This window comes from Dama dama, chromosome 20, assembly GCF_033118175.1.
Source record: "Dama dama isolate Ldn47 chromosome 20, ASM3311817v1, whole genome shotgun sequence".
NCBI classification, from domain to species: Eukaryota; Metazoa; Chordata; class Mammalia; order Artiodactyla; family Cervidae; genus Dama; species Dama dama.
The window spans coordinates 104,971,971-104,987,923 of NC_083700.1; the positions used below are offsets into that span (position 1 = coordinate 104,971,971).

General features: G+C 43.9%; 1 protein-coding gene and 1 long non-coding RNA gene across 4 annotated transcripts in view; one reads left to right on the forward strand and one right to left on the reverse strand.

Moving 5' to 3' along the window:
* Positions 1–14,618, forward strand: SNIP1 (Smad nuclear interacting protein 1). 3 transcript variants are annotated; one of them, XM_061122352.1, is made up of 5 exons: positions 1–129; positions 937–1,173; positions 2,583–2,685; positions 11,393–11,997; positions 13,130–14,618. In XM_061122352.1, the coding sequence occupies exons 2-5, from the start codon at positions 947–949 to the stop codon at positions 13,392–13,394; spliced, it is 1,200 nt and encodes a 399-aa protein (XP_060978335.1). In that variant the 5' UTR covers positions 1–129; positions 937–946; the 3' UTR covers positions 13,395–14,618. The 3 variants fall into 3 exon arrangements, with proteins under 3 accessions (XP_060978335.1, XP_060978334.1, XP_060978336.1); XM_061122351.1 differs by lacking the exon at positions 1–129 and having other exon boundaries at positions 898–1,173; XM_061122353.1 differs by lacking the exon at positions 1–129 and having other exon boundaries at positions 898–1,173; positions 13,987–14,618.
* Positions 12,012–15,953, reverse strand: part of LOC133041577 (uncharacterized) — a 19,005-nt gene continuing 15,063 nt past the window's right edge. Inside the window, exon 3 of the long non-coding RNA XR_009689265.1 lies at positions 12,012–12,568. This is a non-coding gene — a long non-coding RNA (uncharacterized LOC133041577). The remainder of the gene's footprint in view (positions 12,569–15,953) is intronic.

Genomic DNA, 15,953 nt, shown 5'->3' on the forward strand with positions numbered 1-15,953 from the left:
ATTAGATGCTTACCACCTTCGTTGACCCTCCATTTTGTCATATGCAAAATGGGGAGTCGTCTGACTCCTTAGCGAAGGGTTGGGAAAGATTCTCAGTGGAAGGCATCTGAAGTTCTCACGTTATAAAAGGTATTTGTTTTTAATTAAATGGAGAAATGACAACATATCAGACAGTGCAGGAACAGAGAGGAAATGCTAATGATTTGCCCACGGGCTACCATCTGTGATTGCATCTTCTTCCTCTTTCCTTGGTGTTTCCAAACTTAAATGTAATCACAATCTGTGCACAGTTTTGTTTAACAAGTCAGGTTTGTTTCCATTTGTCATATAGTCTGTAAATAGCAAACTGCAATTCAAATGGGCTTCTCCGGTGGCGGTAAAGAATCTTCCTGCAGTGTCGGACACTTTCACTTTTCTTGTAAATAGCATTGCGAATGGCGACATAGTATCTTTCCTACCGCTAGGAGTGCAGGTTGTCTCTGTTTAGTAATTACTAGTTACACATCCTTGAAAGTGAGTGAAGTTAAAGTCGCTGAGTCGTGTAGCCGGGCCAGGCTCCTCTGTCCTTGGAATTCTCCAGGATACTGGCTGGAGTATCCAGAATAGTGGAGTGGGTAGCCGTTCCCTTCTCCAAAGGATCTTCCCAACCCAGGCGTCGAACCCAGGTCTTCCTCATTGTAGGCGGATTCTTTACCGTCTGAGCCACCAGGGAAGCCGTCCTCGAGAGCAGTTTTCCCTAAGTTTGCTTTTGAAACTTGAATCTCCCGCCTCTCGAGACCGGTCACTAAGGCCCCGCCCACTCTGGAATCTTGTCACGTTATCTCCGCTGTAAGGGCTTCTGGGAGAGCGCTCAGCCGGAAGCGGAAGTACTGGAGGCAAGTCCGTCATTTCCTTTGGGACAGGAGGGCAACGGACCTATTTTTCTTGGCTCCGCAGATCTCTCGGCATGAAGGAGGTGAAGAGCGAGCGGGAGCGGGGGGGTCGGCGAAGGCACCGGGACGGGGACGTGGTGGGGATAGCGCCGGCGGTAGTGGTGAAGCAGGAGCGACTCAGCCCGGAGTCCGCGCCTCCGGTCCACCGCCGTCCGGATTCCTCCGGCGGTAGCCCGTCCCCACCGGCCGGCGAGTCGGGCCGCCCAAGTCACCGCGGGAACCGAGCCCGAGGAGGTAGCCGGTAAGTGGGAAGCATCTCGGGGTGAGTCTTAGATAGGGCTCGTTGAGAAGGGAGGACAGGGCTAGCGTCAGAAACACACCTTAACGCGGCAGCTTGGACTTAATCCTAAAGCGATAGAAGTGATCAGCTGTGCTTGTGTGGAAGAATGTTTACTCCGGCACCTAGCACTTGGGTTACAGCTGGACGTTAAGCGCTCGATGCCTGCTGCGCAGTCTCTCGCCCCTTCATTTCTGTGTCCCCAGCATTTCACCGAGTATGGTCCAGTTGATAGCAGTGATAATTTAGTTGAAAGATTTCCCCCATCTGCCTGCAAATGGAGTGCAGGCGTTATCTTTTCAGTTATCTGTCCCAGGAAGTTTACATATCGAGGGCTTAGGCAATCTACCTGATATTCTTGCGGGGGGAGAATGTCTCTTTATAGACACCTTCATTTGTTCATTCATTCGACGTAGTTTTACTGAGGACCTATTATGTGCTAAAGACCGTTCTAGGTTATAAAATAATGTGGGAAAATATACAACATTTAAAAAAATACATACAAGCGTATATGTGGAATTTGACTTAAAATAGTATAGAATTATATGCAGAAATATAATGGTGAAAATGGTGGGGGATTGGGGAAGAAGAGAGTCCTAGGTTCTGGGGCTGCAAGGGTGAACTTAGATGGTCTGCCTCTAGATGGTGCTCCTAGATGGTGCTGTAGCCCTGAGACAAAATAACAAGCAAATTTGGAAAAGTAGTCTCAGTTAGTAACAAGTATTTGGGGGTAGGTTAATGTGATAGTGAGAGAGTGGAGGGAGGTGGTTTTCCCTGAGTTGCTGTCTGGAAAGTCCACTGTTTGACCTAAGACTTGAATGATAGGAATAATCTGCCTTGTTGAAGATCTAAGCAGAGGGAACAACCCATACACAGAACCTGAAGTGGAATTAATTGTGTTCTTCTAGAAAAGGGGGTGAGAGGGGAAATCCAGTGTAGTAATCAAGGAGAATGGTAAGAATGACATTGGCGAGTGAGGAGATAGAGCCAGAGACTTTGCTGATAGATTATGATTGTGTGGGGAAGGAGCATGGAGGGCTGTTGATCGAGGGGAGAAAAATAATCAAGGGTGACTCCTAGGTTTTTTGCCTGAGGAACAGGGTGGATGGTGGCACTAATTACCCAGCTGGCAGAAAACAGAGGAAAGTGGCTTGGGTGGTTGGGAATCCACAGTTGTTATCTAAGTGAGAAGTTCTAGTAGGCAGTTACGTATGTGGAAGACATAGGACCAGAAAAGTGAAGTTCCTGATCCTTTTAGTGTGATCAGCAAAGACTTACACAGACATGGTGTTTGTGAGTATGCCTGACACTTGGAGCTGTTTCGTATGAGGGAATGAAAGTTGAGATAAATGTGTGTACCATTTTCTGAACAGGTCCCCAGCCAAAAAGAAAAACAAATCCTCAGGAAGAAGGAGCAAGTCTCCCCGGAGTAAGAGAAGCCGAAGTCCTCACCACTCAGCAATCAAAGTAAAGCAGGTAAGTGGATTGAGATGTTTTCATATTGGCTCCAAACCTAGAGCCTCTCCATCATAGCTAAAGTGTTATGTATGTGTTTTCCTGTACCTGCAACGGGCTTCTCCAAAAACTGGGCTTTTTTTTTTTTTTTTCCTTTTTTGTTCTTTCTTTGTTAACTTAAACTTTTCATTTTGAGATAATTGTTGATTCACATGCAGTTGTAAAAGGTAATACAAAAGTAACTGTTTGTCCCAATGGTAACATCTTACAGAATTATAGAACAATATCACAACCAGAATGTTGACATCAATTCTGTCAGGATACAAAACATTTCCATCACCACAAGGATTCCTCAAGTAGTTCTTTTATATCACACCCAGTTCCCTCCCACCCTTACCCCTCCACCTCCTGGCAGCTTCTAATCACTTCTCCATTTCTGTAATTTTGTTTCTTCAAGAATGCTGTGAAAATAGAATTGCACAGTATGTAGCCTTTCTGGATTGGCTTTTTCCACTCAGCTAAATTCTTTTGGAGTTCATTTATATTGTTGCTTCTATCTGTAGTTCCTTCCTTTTTATTGCTGAATGGTATTCAGTCATATGGATTTAACCATTTGCCCATTAAAGTATATCTGGGTTGTTAGCAGTTTTTGGCTATTAGACATAAGACTGCTGTGTACACATTTCTTTACAGGTTTTTGTGTGAACATAAGTTTTCGTTTCTCTGGGATAGATGCCCAGGAGTGCACTTTCTAGATGGTATGGTAGTTGTGTTTTGTTTTTTTCCCTAAGAAATTGTTTTCCAGAGTGCTATGTTAGTTTGCCAGGTCTTCCATAACAAAATACCATAGACTGGTTGCATTAAGCAGTGGAAACTATAATTTTCACACAGTTCTAGAGGCTAGAAGTCAGAGATGAAAGTTTCAGCAGTTTGGTTTCTCCTGAGGCCTTTCTCCTTGGCTTGCCTTCTCTGTTGGGTCCTCACAGTCTTTCCCTCTGTGCGCTCCCATCTCTGACTCACATCTTCTTTAACCACATCAGCTATATTGGATTAGGGGCTTAGTCATTTTAACTCAATCAGTTCTTCAAAGACCTTACCTGCAAAAAATCTGGTTACAGTCTGAGATGTGGGGGTTGAGACTTCAGTATATAAATTTGGAGGGGGCACAATTCAGTCCTTACAGTGGCTGTCCCTTTTTATAATGTGAGTGATCCAGCATTTGGTATTGTGACCATTTTGACCATCTGACAAGTATGATAGTGATACTGTGACTTTAATTTGCATGTCCCTGGTGGCTAACGATGTTGAGCATCTTTTCATGCATTTATTTGCCATCTGTGTTTCCTCTTAGGTAAAATGTCTCTTCATATCTTTTGCCTATTTTCTAGTTGGATTGTTTTGGTTTTGTTTTACTATCGAGTTTTAAGAGTTCTTTTTTTTTTTTGTAATATATTCTTAGATACCAGGCCTTTTGGAGTGAGAGGTTTTAATATTTTCTTTCCATCTGTATCTTGTCTGTTTATTCTCTTAAAAGAGTTTTCCTCAGAGCAAAAGTTTCTGATTTGTTTGGAGTCCAGCTTGTCTGTTTTTCCTCTTACAGATTATGCTTTTGGTGTTATGTCTAAGAACTTCTCTGGCCCTAGAACCTGAAAATATGTTTTTTTTTTTTTAATGTTCATTTAAGTCCATGATCTGTTTTGAGTTTGTTTTAATATAAGACAGGAGCTTTAAATCGAATTTCCTTTTTCACCCATGGATATCCATTTACTCCAGCACTAGGTGTTGAAGGGACTATTTTTCCTCCCTTTAATTGCTTTTGCTTCTTTGTCAAAAATCAAAAGTAGTGTGTGCCTTTATTTCTGGGTCCTCTGTTCTGTGTCATTGATCTGTCATTCTGCCAGTACCACAGTCTTGATTACTGTAGCTATATACTAAGTCTTAAAATTGGACAGACTGATTCTTTCTTCTTTTTAAAACTTGCTGGGACTTCCCTGGCAGGCCAGTGGTTAAGACTCTGAGGCACAGGTTCAATCCCTGCTGGGCGGAACTAAGATGGCACATGCCACAGGACATGGCCAAATAAATAAATAATTGTTTTAGGAATTCTCGTTCCTTTGTCTTTCCATATACATTTTAGAACAATCTTGTTTATATCTTTAAAAAAAACTTGCTAGGATTTTGATTGAAATTGTCTTAAACTTGTACTTTTTGAGAATTTTTAAAACATTATATAGTCTTCCAATCTTTGAATATAGATGTGTCTCTCTTTATTTAGATCTTTGATTTCTTTCATCAGTGTTTCAGTGTACAAGTCCTGTATGCGTTTTGTTAGATTTACACTTAAGTAATTTTTTTAAGTTATCATTAAGTGATATTTTGAATTTCAGCATTTACTTGTTCATTGCTAGTACATAGAAATATGATCGATTTTTGTATGTTTATCTTATATCCTGTGACCTTACTGAACTCATTTATTTTACCTAAATAAATCCCAACCTAAAACTTGGGATTTTCTACATAGATAATCATATCTGCAAAGAGACAGTTTTGTTTGTCTTCCTTTACAGTGTATATTCATTTTATTTCCTCTTGCCGCATGGCTGGGACTCTAGCACTAAGTGGAATAAGAGTAGTAAGAGCAGACACTTTTGCCGTGTCCTCAGTCCTGATGGCCAGGCATTCAGTCATCGTCTTGTTCTTTTTCCTTGAAGTTTTATTTAATTTTTGACAGTTCTTGGTCTTCGTTGCTGCGTGTGGGCTTTCTCTAGTTGCAGTGAGCAGAGGCTATACTCTTGTTGTATGCAGGCTTAGTTGCCTTGTGGCATGTGGAATCTTCCCGGACCAGGGATCAAACCCGTGTTCCCTGCATGGGCAGGCAGATTCTTAACCACTGGACCACCAGGGAAGTCCTCAGTCTTCTTTTTAAAGAACCTCTGGGTTACAAAGTGCAAATAGAGACACTGGCATTAAGAAATGTATTTTCCTATGAATTTGAGCCAACTTCCTGCTACCTAAAAAGATTCAGAGCCAGTCTTGATGATCTGTTGTATGAGTTGGTCAGCCATCACCTTCATTATCTCAGAATTCAGCCACTGGAACCACAATACCCAGATTAAACCTCTCAAACCACTTGTAGCTTTGTGTGTGTGTGTGTGTGTATGTGTGTACAGCTTGCCACTATTGTGATTTAATAATTTTGGCATGTTAACATTTTGTAGATTTAAAAGTACAGTATATAGCCTGTTAGTTGGATACATTGATATATTGTAATATGACTGCCATGGAAGCAGTATTTACCAAGCTAGATCATTATAGAGTAGTGTTACTGTCTATATTCATTTTTCTGGGCATTAGATCTCTGTCTGTGGCTTATTTGCTATTCGTTACTGTTAGTACACTTAAATACCATCAGTCTATCCTCCTGCCTCCCATCTCTGGTGACCACCGTTTTCCTCCCTGACTGTTTATATATATAGGAGATAGATATAAAGGAGCTTCCCTGGAGGCTCAGACAGCAAAAATCTGCCTGCAGTGTAGGAGACCTAGGTTTTATCCCTGGGTCAGGAAGATCCCCTGGAGAAAGGTGTGTGTGTGAGACTTTTTTCAGCTTGCAGTTTTTTACCTCTGGTTTCTAAATCAGCAACTTACAGTAAATCCTGGGGCCTATCATATGGAACTGTTTTGTGATTACTGTTACTTTGGAGTGGCTTAGTTTGCCTATCTATGCTAACTTCCCTCCTGACCTCAAATAATCTCTTAAAAAGCTGATTTCGTTGTATCAGCTAGAAACTTGTAAATGGCTCTCAAGCAGAGGGGATTGAGGACTTGACAGGCAGTTGAAAATCAGTGACTTTCACCTGGGTTGTAAGAGCACACACAGCCTCTGACTTGTACTTAGAGATATCCTTTTCTGCACTATTCAGCCACCATTAAAAAAAAAAAAAGTTCAACACAGAGTTATATTCAATATAATTTAATAACCTAATATGGAAAACAATTTGAAAAAGAATGTGTATATGTGTGTAACTGAATCACTTTGCATATGCCTGAAATGAATACAACATTGTAAATCAACTATACTTCGATTTTTTTTTTTTAAAGGAGGTAGGGGACAGGATTGTGGAAACCTGAGGAAAAAATTTATCAATTGCTTATTCATCATCATAACACAGAAGTCTCTAAAATAAAAAAGTGAGAGTATGGTTTACATAGTATATGGTTACTTCTCTCATTAGCCCCAGAATCACACCCCTCCCCATGAACAAAAAAAAACCACCTCAGTCCCCAGAGGTCACCTTTTTAATAGTTTGGTATTTATACTTTAGCGTTCTATAATGCTTATGTTCTCTTCTTTTCCTTTATATTTTGGTGTGTGTGTGTATTCTGTGCAAAGATGTTAATTAACAAAAAGAATCATGTTGTATCTGTTATCCTACTTGACTTATCAATAGTTGAGAGTGTATGTTGAAATCTTAGTTATTTTGTGTTGTCTGGTTATGTAATTTGTCATATTCTCTCCAAAGCTTCTACTGATTTTTGCCTAGTATACATACATGTACTGGAAACGAAGACAGAATTGCCCATTGGATTTAGCAATATGTAGGTCATTGGTGACCTTGACCAGCAATTTTAGTGGAGTAGTAAGGGTGAAGCCTAATTGGAGAATTCAGAAAAAGATGGAAAAAGAATTGGAGACTGTTTAAAACCAAACTCTTTAAGGAATTTCACTCAGAGAGTGAAGAGATAGAGTGGAAGCCAGCATGGGAAACGGGCTTTGGGAAGAGCAGATGCCGGTGCTGACAGGGCTGGTCCAGTGCAGACCAGGAAAGGGGACAGTGCACGGGGAGGGGGGGGCGGTGGCAGGGGTCACTGCAGCAATGCTCTGGGTGCGAGGGGAGCTCCCCAGTGTGGGGACTGGCTTCAGATAGAAGCACAGAGAATGAGCAAACTACCGCACAACTGCACTCATCTCACACGCTAGTAAAGTAATGCTTAAAATTCTCCAAGCCAGGCTTCAGCAATACGTGACCCGTGAACTTCCAGATGTTCAAGCTGGATTTAGAAAAGGCAGAGGAACCAGAGGTCAAATTGCCAACATCCGCTGGATCATCGAAAAAGCAAGAGAGTTCCAGAAAAACATTTATTTCTGCTTTATTGACTATTTCAAAGCCTTTGACTGTGGATCACAATAAACTGTGGAAAATTCTGAAAGAGATGGGCATACCAGACCCCTTCCTCTCGAGAAATCTGTATGCAGGTCAGGAAGCAACAGTTAGAACTGGACACGAACCAACAGTCTGGTTCCAAATAGGAAAAGGAGTACGTCAAGGCTGTATGTTGTCACCCTGCTTATTTAACTTATATGCAGAAGTACATCATGAGAAACGCTGGGCTGGAGGAAGCACAAGCTGGAATCAAGATTGCTGGGAGAAATATCAATAACCTCAGATATGCAGATGACACCACCCTTATGGCAGAAAGTGAGGAAGAACTAAAGAACCTCTTGATGAAAGTGAAAGAGGAGAGTGAAAAAGTTGGCTTAAAGCTCAGCATTCAGAAAACTAAGATGATAGCATCCGGTCCCATCACTTCATGGCAGATAGATGGGGAAACAGTGCCTGACTTTATTTTTCTGGTTTCCAAAATCACTGCAGATGGTGATTGCAGCAATGAAATTAAAACACACTTGCTCCTTGGAAGGATAGTTATGACCAACCTAGACAGCATATTAAAAAGCAGAGACATTACTTTGCCAACAAAGGTCCATCTAGTCAAGGCTGTGTTTTTTCTAGTGGTCGTATATGGATGTGAGTGTTGGACTATAAAGAAGGCTGAGTGCTGAAGAGTTGATGCTTTTGAACTGTGGTGTTGGAGAAGACTCTTGAGAGTCCCTTGAACTGCAAGGAGATCCAATCAGTCTGTCCTAAAGGAGATCAGTCCTGAGTGTTCACTGGAAGGACTGATGTTGAAGCTGAAACTCCAACACTTTGGCCACCTGATGCGAAGAGCTGACTCATTGGAAAAGACCCTGATGCTGGGTAAGATTGAGGGCAGGAGGAGAAGGGGACGACAGAGGATGAGATTGTTGGATGGCATCATCGACTCGATGGACATGGGTTTGGGTAAACTCCGGAAGTTGGTGATGGACAGGGAGGCCTGGCGTGCTGCGGTTCATGGGGCAGTTGCAAAGAGTCGGACACGACTGAGTGACTGAACTGAACACATAGTTTCATTATGGGCACAGGAAGGGAAAGAGCATATGGGTGTAGAGAGTGGTAAGGGGGCAGACATAGAAAACCCCTTTTGAGTAAATAAGACATGTAGAGGACCATGTAGGATGAGAGAGAAGGGGTGAAACAGTCATCTGGGAGGAGGACTAGATCAGGAAAATGTAGGATGGTTGCTGGGCATCATTAAGGAGGCTTAGGTCATGCTTCTGAAGTGGGACCCGTCAGAACGGCTTGTGCTTCTCTCTTGCCACTTTGATGTGCTCGATGCTGGTTGTGGTGTTGCCGGGACAGTGCAACAAGAATGGCATTGGACACGGGATTGAGGGGGTGCTCATACCGCTTGGCCCTGGAATTTCAGCTCGAGGGGAGGGCAGAGAGCACATCAAGAGAGTGAGGGACTGTGCAGAGGCGAGAGCATCAAAGGCTTGGATGAGTCTTAGTGGCATGATTGTTAGAGTTGGGTAAAATGTGAGCTGGAAAGATGGGCAGAAAGAGGACTGCTTGAAATTGAAATTATAGAGGGGCTGCAGTTCTTAGAAGTGAAGAGGTCTGTGTAACCATGAGGTGAGTGGCTGAGGAGAAAGGAGGTGGCAGATAAGATAACGGGGAGAGAGCAATGCGAAGAGTGGAGAGGGGAGCGTGGTACTGAAATCAGCAAGGGCAGTGCTTTAGAGAGTGACGAGCTAGAAGTGAGACGGTGACGTGAAGGGGCGTGATGTAGGGTTAGCAAATGACAGCAACAGTGAGAGTGGTGGCTGACAGTGGTCTTACATGAGAGTCACTGCCGCATCTTTCCAGGGAGAAAGAAGAGGTGGGGAGTGTTCTAGAATTGGCAGTGAGAGGAAAGGGCATTCCCTGCCGTATGTCCAGGCCTGAAGATGCTGGGAGCTGAGGGGAGGTTGGAAGGAGAAAACCAGCTCCTTTGAGAGAGCTGGGGGGGGAACAGAGACGGGAACTATCTGAGAAGACATGGAGGATGTAGGTTGGTTTTGCCAAGCTTCCCATTTCCAGAGGAAATAGAAAGTACAGTGGCTTTAGGAGTTGAAAAAGGATGGAATTTGGGGACAGAATCCTTCATATACAGAGCCTTATGGGAATTAGAGTACAAGGGAGGTGGAGGTGATGGCCTGGAGTCTGTGACTTCTTACAGTGACTCATTTAATCAGGGATAAAGGGCATAATGAGATTAGTTCTGGTGAACTCAAGGCAGATGGTGGTGGCAAGCTTGTGACTGTCTTGGGGTAGGAGGGATGGGTGTCTGAGGCTCCCTTCTTCTTGGTACTTGTCTTTGGAGGTTAGGAAGTCTAGGAAAACTGGGTCCAGCTCTGAGCAAGCAGACCCCTACTTGACCTCTATGGTTGGTAGGGAGAAGGCCTTGAGGCAGGGGCTAGGGATGAGGGTCGGCGAGGAAGTGGGGGCAAGGTCCCAGTCCTGATGCTCGGGATTTCCTCTCCACCCCTTCCCAGGAGGGGAGCCTCACTTAATAGTGGCAGGGCTCCCTCTTGAACTCTGATACTTTAGCTATAAGATTAGTAAGGATAAACCTATCTTCACGTGTTCATTAAATATTTATTAATACTTCTTCTGAAGATTGCTTGTTACTATCCTTTGCCCATTATCTACTAGGCTGATTTTCAGTACTGTTTTTAAAGAAGCCGTGGTATGTTTCTTCATTTCTTCAAATCTTTAAAAAATATATCTGTTACAGTTGACCCTTGGACAACATGGGTTTGAGTTGCACTGGTCCACTTATATGTAGATTGTTTTCAATAGTAGAGGCTGCAGTACTCCGTGTCCCGAGTTGGTTGAATTTGCGGATGCAGACCCTCAAATACAGAGGGACCACATATACAGAGGGACCACGTATACAGATCGCCAACTACAGCTGCCTGGAGGGTCAGTTCCCCTGTGCCCCAGCTGCAGTCAATTTTTACAGGTTTCTTCTTATATAGTTCTTAATTTTATTCCTAGGTATTGAGTAATCTTTGTTACTGTTGAAATAAGATCTTTCAAAATTACTATTAATACATTTTTATTTCTGGCATAAGAGAAAGGTAGCTTTTTTCTTTATGTAATTATCTTGTATGTGACTACTTAATTCTCTCTGTGAGTTGTGTTTTCCCTAAATTTGCCTGTAGGTATTCTTGTTTCTTAGGCTCTGAACATGGGTGTGCACTGTTAGAGCTATATTTGGGCAGCAGCCTGGGGTACCTTGGAGAAGGAGATGGCAACCCACTCCAGTATTCTTGCCTGGGAAATCTCATGGACAGAGGAGCCTGGCAGGCCAAAGTCTGTGGGATTGCAAAGAGTCGGACACAGCTGAGCGGCTAACACTTTGACTGGGTGGTGGCCTTGCAAGGGGAACATGACCACCACCGGTAACCTTATTTCTGTGGGACATTTTGCTCTGAACACCAAATCACAAATGACTTCTCAAATGCAGCTCTGTTTAGAGACTGTGAACTGCCTTTACTTTCCTGAATCTGTTCGAATTTCAGGAACGTGAGGACCATCCTCGGAGAGGCCGGGAGGATCGGCCACACCGAGAACCCTCAGGACAGGAACACAAGCGAGCTCGGAACAGCGACCGGGACAGGCACCGCGGCCATTCCCACCAGAGGAGAAGCTCGGGAGAGAGGCCTGGCGGCGGGCAGCCTCAGGGACGTGATCGCGATGCTCAGAACCTGCAGGCTCAGGAAGCCGAGCGGGAGTTCCATAACGCCCGGCGCCGCGAGCACCGCCAGAAGAATGAAGTTAGTGCTGGCAGTAACGCGTCTCAGGACGTGCTGCCCCGGCCTGGACCTGGAGGCAACAGCAAGGACAAAGAGGCGCCTGTTAAAGAGAAGCCAAGCTTCGAACTTTCTGGGGCACTTCTTGAGGACACTAACACTTTTCGGGGTGTGGTTATTAAATACAGCGAGCCCCCGGAAGCACGTATCCCCAAAAAACGGTGGCGTCTCTACCCCTTTAAAAATGATGAAGTGCTTCCAGTGATGTACATCCACCGACAGAGCGCTTACCTCCTGGGCCGGCACCGCCGCATCGCAGACATTCCCATCGATCACCCCTCCTGCTCAAAGCAGCATGCCGTCTTTCAGTACCGGTAAGTGTCCATCTGTGGAGGAAACCAAGGTGCCAGCAGAAGCCCGCCGTCTTGGCTAGTTAGGATTACTGAGATCTGTGCACGTGTGTGTGCACAAGAAGCCCATATCCCTCATACCTAATAGTATTTTTTTAATTTTTATTTTTTGGCTGAACCTGCATGGTTTATGGGATTTTAGTTCCCCATCCGGGGATCGAAACCAGGCCCTTGTCAGTGAGAGCGTGGAGTTCTAGCCCCTGGACTGGCAGGGAATTCCTTCTAATATTAGTCTTAAGGAGTATTATTCCTCTAATGTGTAATCACTTTATATAAATAATTGCCAACACTTGTGTAAGAGGATTGAAGTTGGTGTCCGAAATCCAGATTTTGAATCCTGCCAATGCCACTTACCTGGGGCCAGCTGCTTTTCTGGGCCTCAGTTTCTACGTCCCTCGCAGGGCTGTTATGATAGGTAAATGGAAATAAAGCTGAGAATGGAAATAAAGCTGAGAATGCCTGGCATATGTTAGCCGAATCTCTCTCTTGGCAGTTTCTGTAGTACATCTGTTATTGTTGGATGCTCACAACAATCCTGTGGGGAGGCGAGGACTAGTATTAATACCCCATTTAACAGATGAGATGATGAAGCTCAGCAAAGCCAGGTGGCCTGCCTAATAAATAATCACTGAGGTAGCATGCTGGCTCAAATTGGTTTTGATCTGAACAATTTTGATCATCTTATCTGTCCCCTTGACTCCAAAGTCCAAATACACTGGTTTATTCCTATTGGGACAGAAGCTAAAATATGTTGAAATATAGGTAAAAGAAGCATTATGTTGATTATTAACAATACAAAAAATGTCAAATTTTTAAAAATACAAAAAAAAAGTATTTCTTAACCATGGCAAGAGGCTTTGGATTCTGCATTTTAAGCTTTGGTCTACCATGAATCCCTTCCTCCCAGTGACCAGTTCTCACTGATTTAACTTGCTCCCAATTTCAAAATCCATGACTGTGCCTTCCCATTGATTTCTACAGTTTGAACTTGAACTGAGTCTAAGCCAGGTATTTACGTTGTCCAGACTGTTAGCAAAGAGCTGGAGGATCTGAGGCTGGATTTCCCTCACAGATTTCTCTACTTTGCCTCCACTAGGCTTGTGGAGTATACCCGTGCTGATGGGACAGTTGGCCGCAGGGTGAAGCCCTACATCATTGACCTTGGCTCAGGCAATGGAACATTCCTGAACAACAAACGAATTGAGCCACAGAGATACTATGAACTGAAGGAAAAGGATGTCCTTAAGTTTGGGTTCAGCAGTAGAGAGTATGTTCTGCTCCACGAGTCCTCTGACACCTCTGAAGTAGACAGGAAAGAAGACGAGGATGACGAGGAAGAGGAGGAGGTGTCTGACAGCTAGCAAACTGAAAACAACCCAGACTCTCGGGAGACCTTTTCTTTGTGCGAAGGCTTTGGGACTGACTCACGGGGCACCACTGTGCTCTCTGTAATGCCTCTTACTGCCTTAAGTCTTTCTTCTGTTGCTGACCAGCTTATGTTTCAGTGTAAAAAAAAATGGCTTAGGTTTGGTTGAACTTCTTTCTGTGACACATTGGCCACATGCCTGTGGGCATTTATTTCCCAAACAGTCTCACCGACACATCGTGTTTTAGTAGAAGCATCGTGGCTTGAGTTGGTGCTTTCAGAACTGCTGCCTAGGAAACTATAAACCCTTGGTTAAGGGGGAATTGTGGCTTGTTTTCTTTGTACAGTTACTTTATTTATATAGTTGTTAAGCTTTGTGGACCGGGTTTGTTTTTATCTCGGGGGCAAACCCCTGAACAGAGAATCTTACTAAGCTTTGGTTATCACCAAAATAGCCTCCAGAATATACCAAAGCTTTGACCTGGGTGAGCTCTTGAGTCATAGAAATTGATTTTGCACTTGGTTGGTTTGGGTGGGTGGGTGGGATTTACCACATGACCTCATTATTGACTGTTGGACTCAAACAGATACTTATGGAGCCTGCTTCAGCTCACCACTGTACAGGAGGACCGTGGCCACTGCCAGCGGGTGCTGACTGCATGTCACAGGAGGCCGAGATGGGTCGTGGATGTGTTTCCTGGGAGACAACTCTGACTTCTCCACGGAACGTGTACAGAACAATTTTGATCATTGTAGCTGTTCTTCAGCTTCATGTCTTTATTTAGAGGTTATCTCCATTCTTTCTTCTTTGAGAGAAGCAGTCATTTTTGTAGCAGGGTCTTTGCTTTATCCTAACAACGTATACATGTCAAAAGACGGTTGTGTGGTTTACACGTTTCATCTTTTTAAAACAACATTCAGAGAGGTTGTATTTACCTTCCCAAGGCTGGAAAGTATGGGAATTGCCCAGTTTTCTCATTTTCCACCAGAGGACTATGTGTAAGTAGAAAAGTCACAACTGCTTACATCTGTTGTGTGTATGTATATATGTACATATTTAAAAAAGTGTGTGAAAGAACCGCATACTGATTTTCCTATGAGAATGTTTTGTGACGTAAATGTAATACAATATTATAGGCAAAGGCCTCCCTGCATTTGAGGAGCAGGTTTTCATTTATATGTATTTTTGGAATAAAAAATAATAAAATTTGTAAATATAGCCCCCTTTCAAAATGTACTTCTTTGCTTGCACAGAAGACCTTGTGTTCACGGGTGTATTCTGGTGCTAAGGACATCTCTGAGTCAGTATTGTGGAGTAGAAGTTGACAGTTGTGGAGGGTGTTGTGGGAGTGATAGGGCCCACACCTGCCTTGGAATCCAGATCTTCACATCTCAGCGACTTGAGTGGTGGTCCTGATGAAGCAGCAGTGCTTTCTGAGTTGGCAGCGGAGGGCTTTTCCTTCCCAGAAGAGTCAGAGTTGGGGCAGGGTATCCGTCGTGGGCCTCCTACCGCTGACACCTGTCCCTGCTTCCTCACCCTCAGGTGGTGATGGGGGTGTGAGATGGGAAGGAGAGATGATGCAAGTCAGTCAGTGCTGCTGCTAGCTGGTCCTCTTGGGTGGAAACTAATGATCTCTACTGGGCTTCTCTGGTGGCTCAGTGGTAAAAGACTCCACCTGCCAATGCAGGAAACTCGGATTCCATCCCTGGGTTGGGAAGATCACCTGTAGAAGGAAGTGGCAACCCATTCAAGTATTCTTGCCTAGAAAATCCCATGGACAGAGGAGCCTGGCAGACTATAGAGTCCATGGGGTTGCAAAAGAGTTGGGATACAAGTGACTTAGTGACTAGACAACATTAACGTTACCTGATCTTGCTTACCATTGTATTTCCATTGAGGTCTCATACCTGTATGTACTCAACATTAAATGTTGACTAGTACCTAGTGTGGAGAGGAGCAGCTGACTAATTTTATTCAAAAGAAATGAAAAGATCCTCTTTGGGGACTTCCCTGGCAGTCCAGTGGTTAGGACTCTCCTGTCCACTACAGGGAGTACATGTTCTATCCTTGGTGGGGGAACTAAGATCCCACATTGTTGTTCAGTCACCAAGTCGTGTCCAATTATTTTTAACCCCATGGACTGTAGCACTGCAGGCCTCCCTGTCCCTCAACATCTGGAGTTGGCCCCAGTTCATGCCCATTGAATCGGTGATGGCGTCCAATCATTTCATCCTCTGTCTCCCTCTTCTTCTGCCTTCAGTCTTTCTCAGCATCAGGGTCTTTTCCAGTGAGTCGGCTCTTCACATCAGGTGGACAAAGTATTGGAGCTTCAGCCTCAGCATCAGTCCCTCCAATGAATATTCAGGATTGACTTTCTTTCGGATTGACTGGCTTGATCTCCTTGTAGCCCAAGGGACTCTCAAGAGTCTTCCCCAGCACCACAGTTCAAAAGCATCAATTCTTTGGCACTCTGCCTTCTTTATGGTCCAACTTTCACATCTGTACATGACTACTGGAAAGACCATAGCCTTGACTTTATGGACCTTTGTCAGC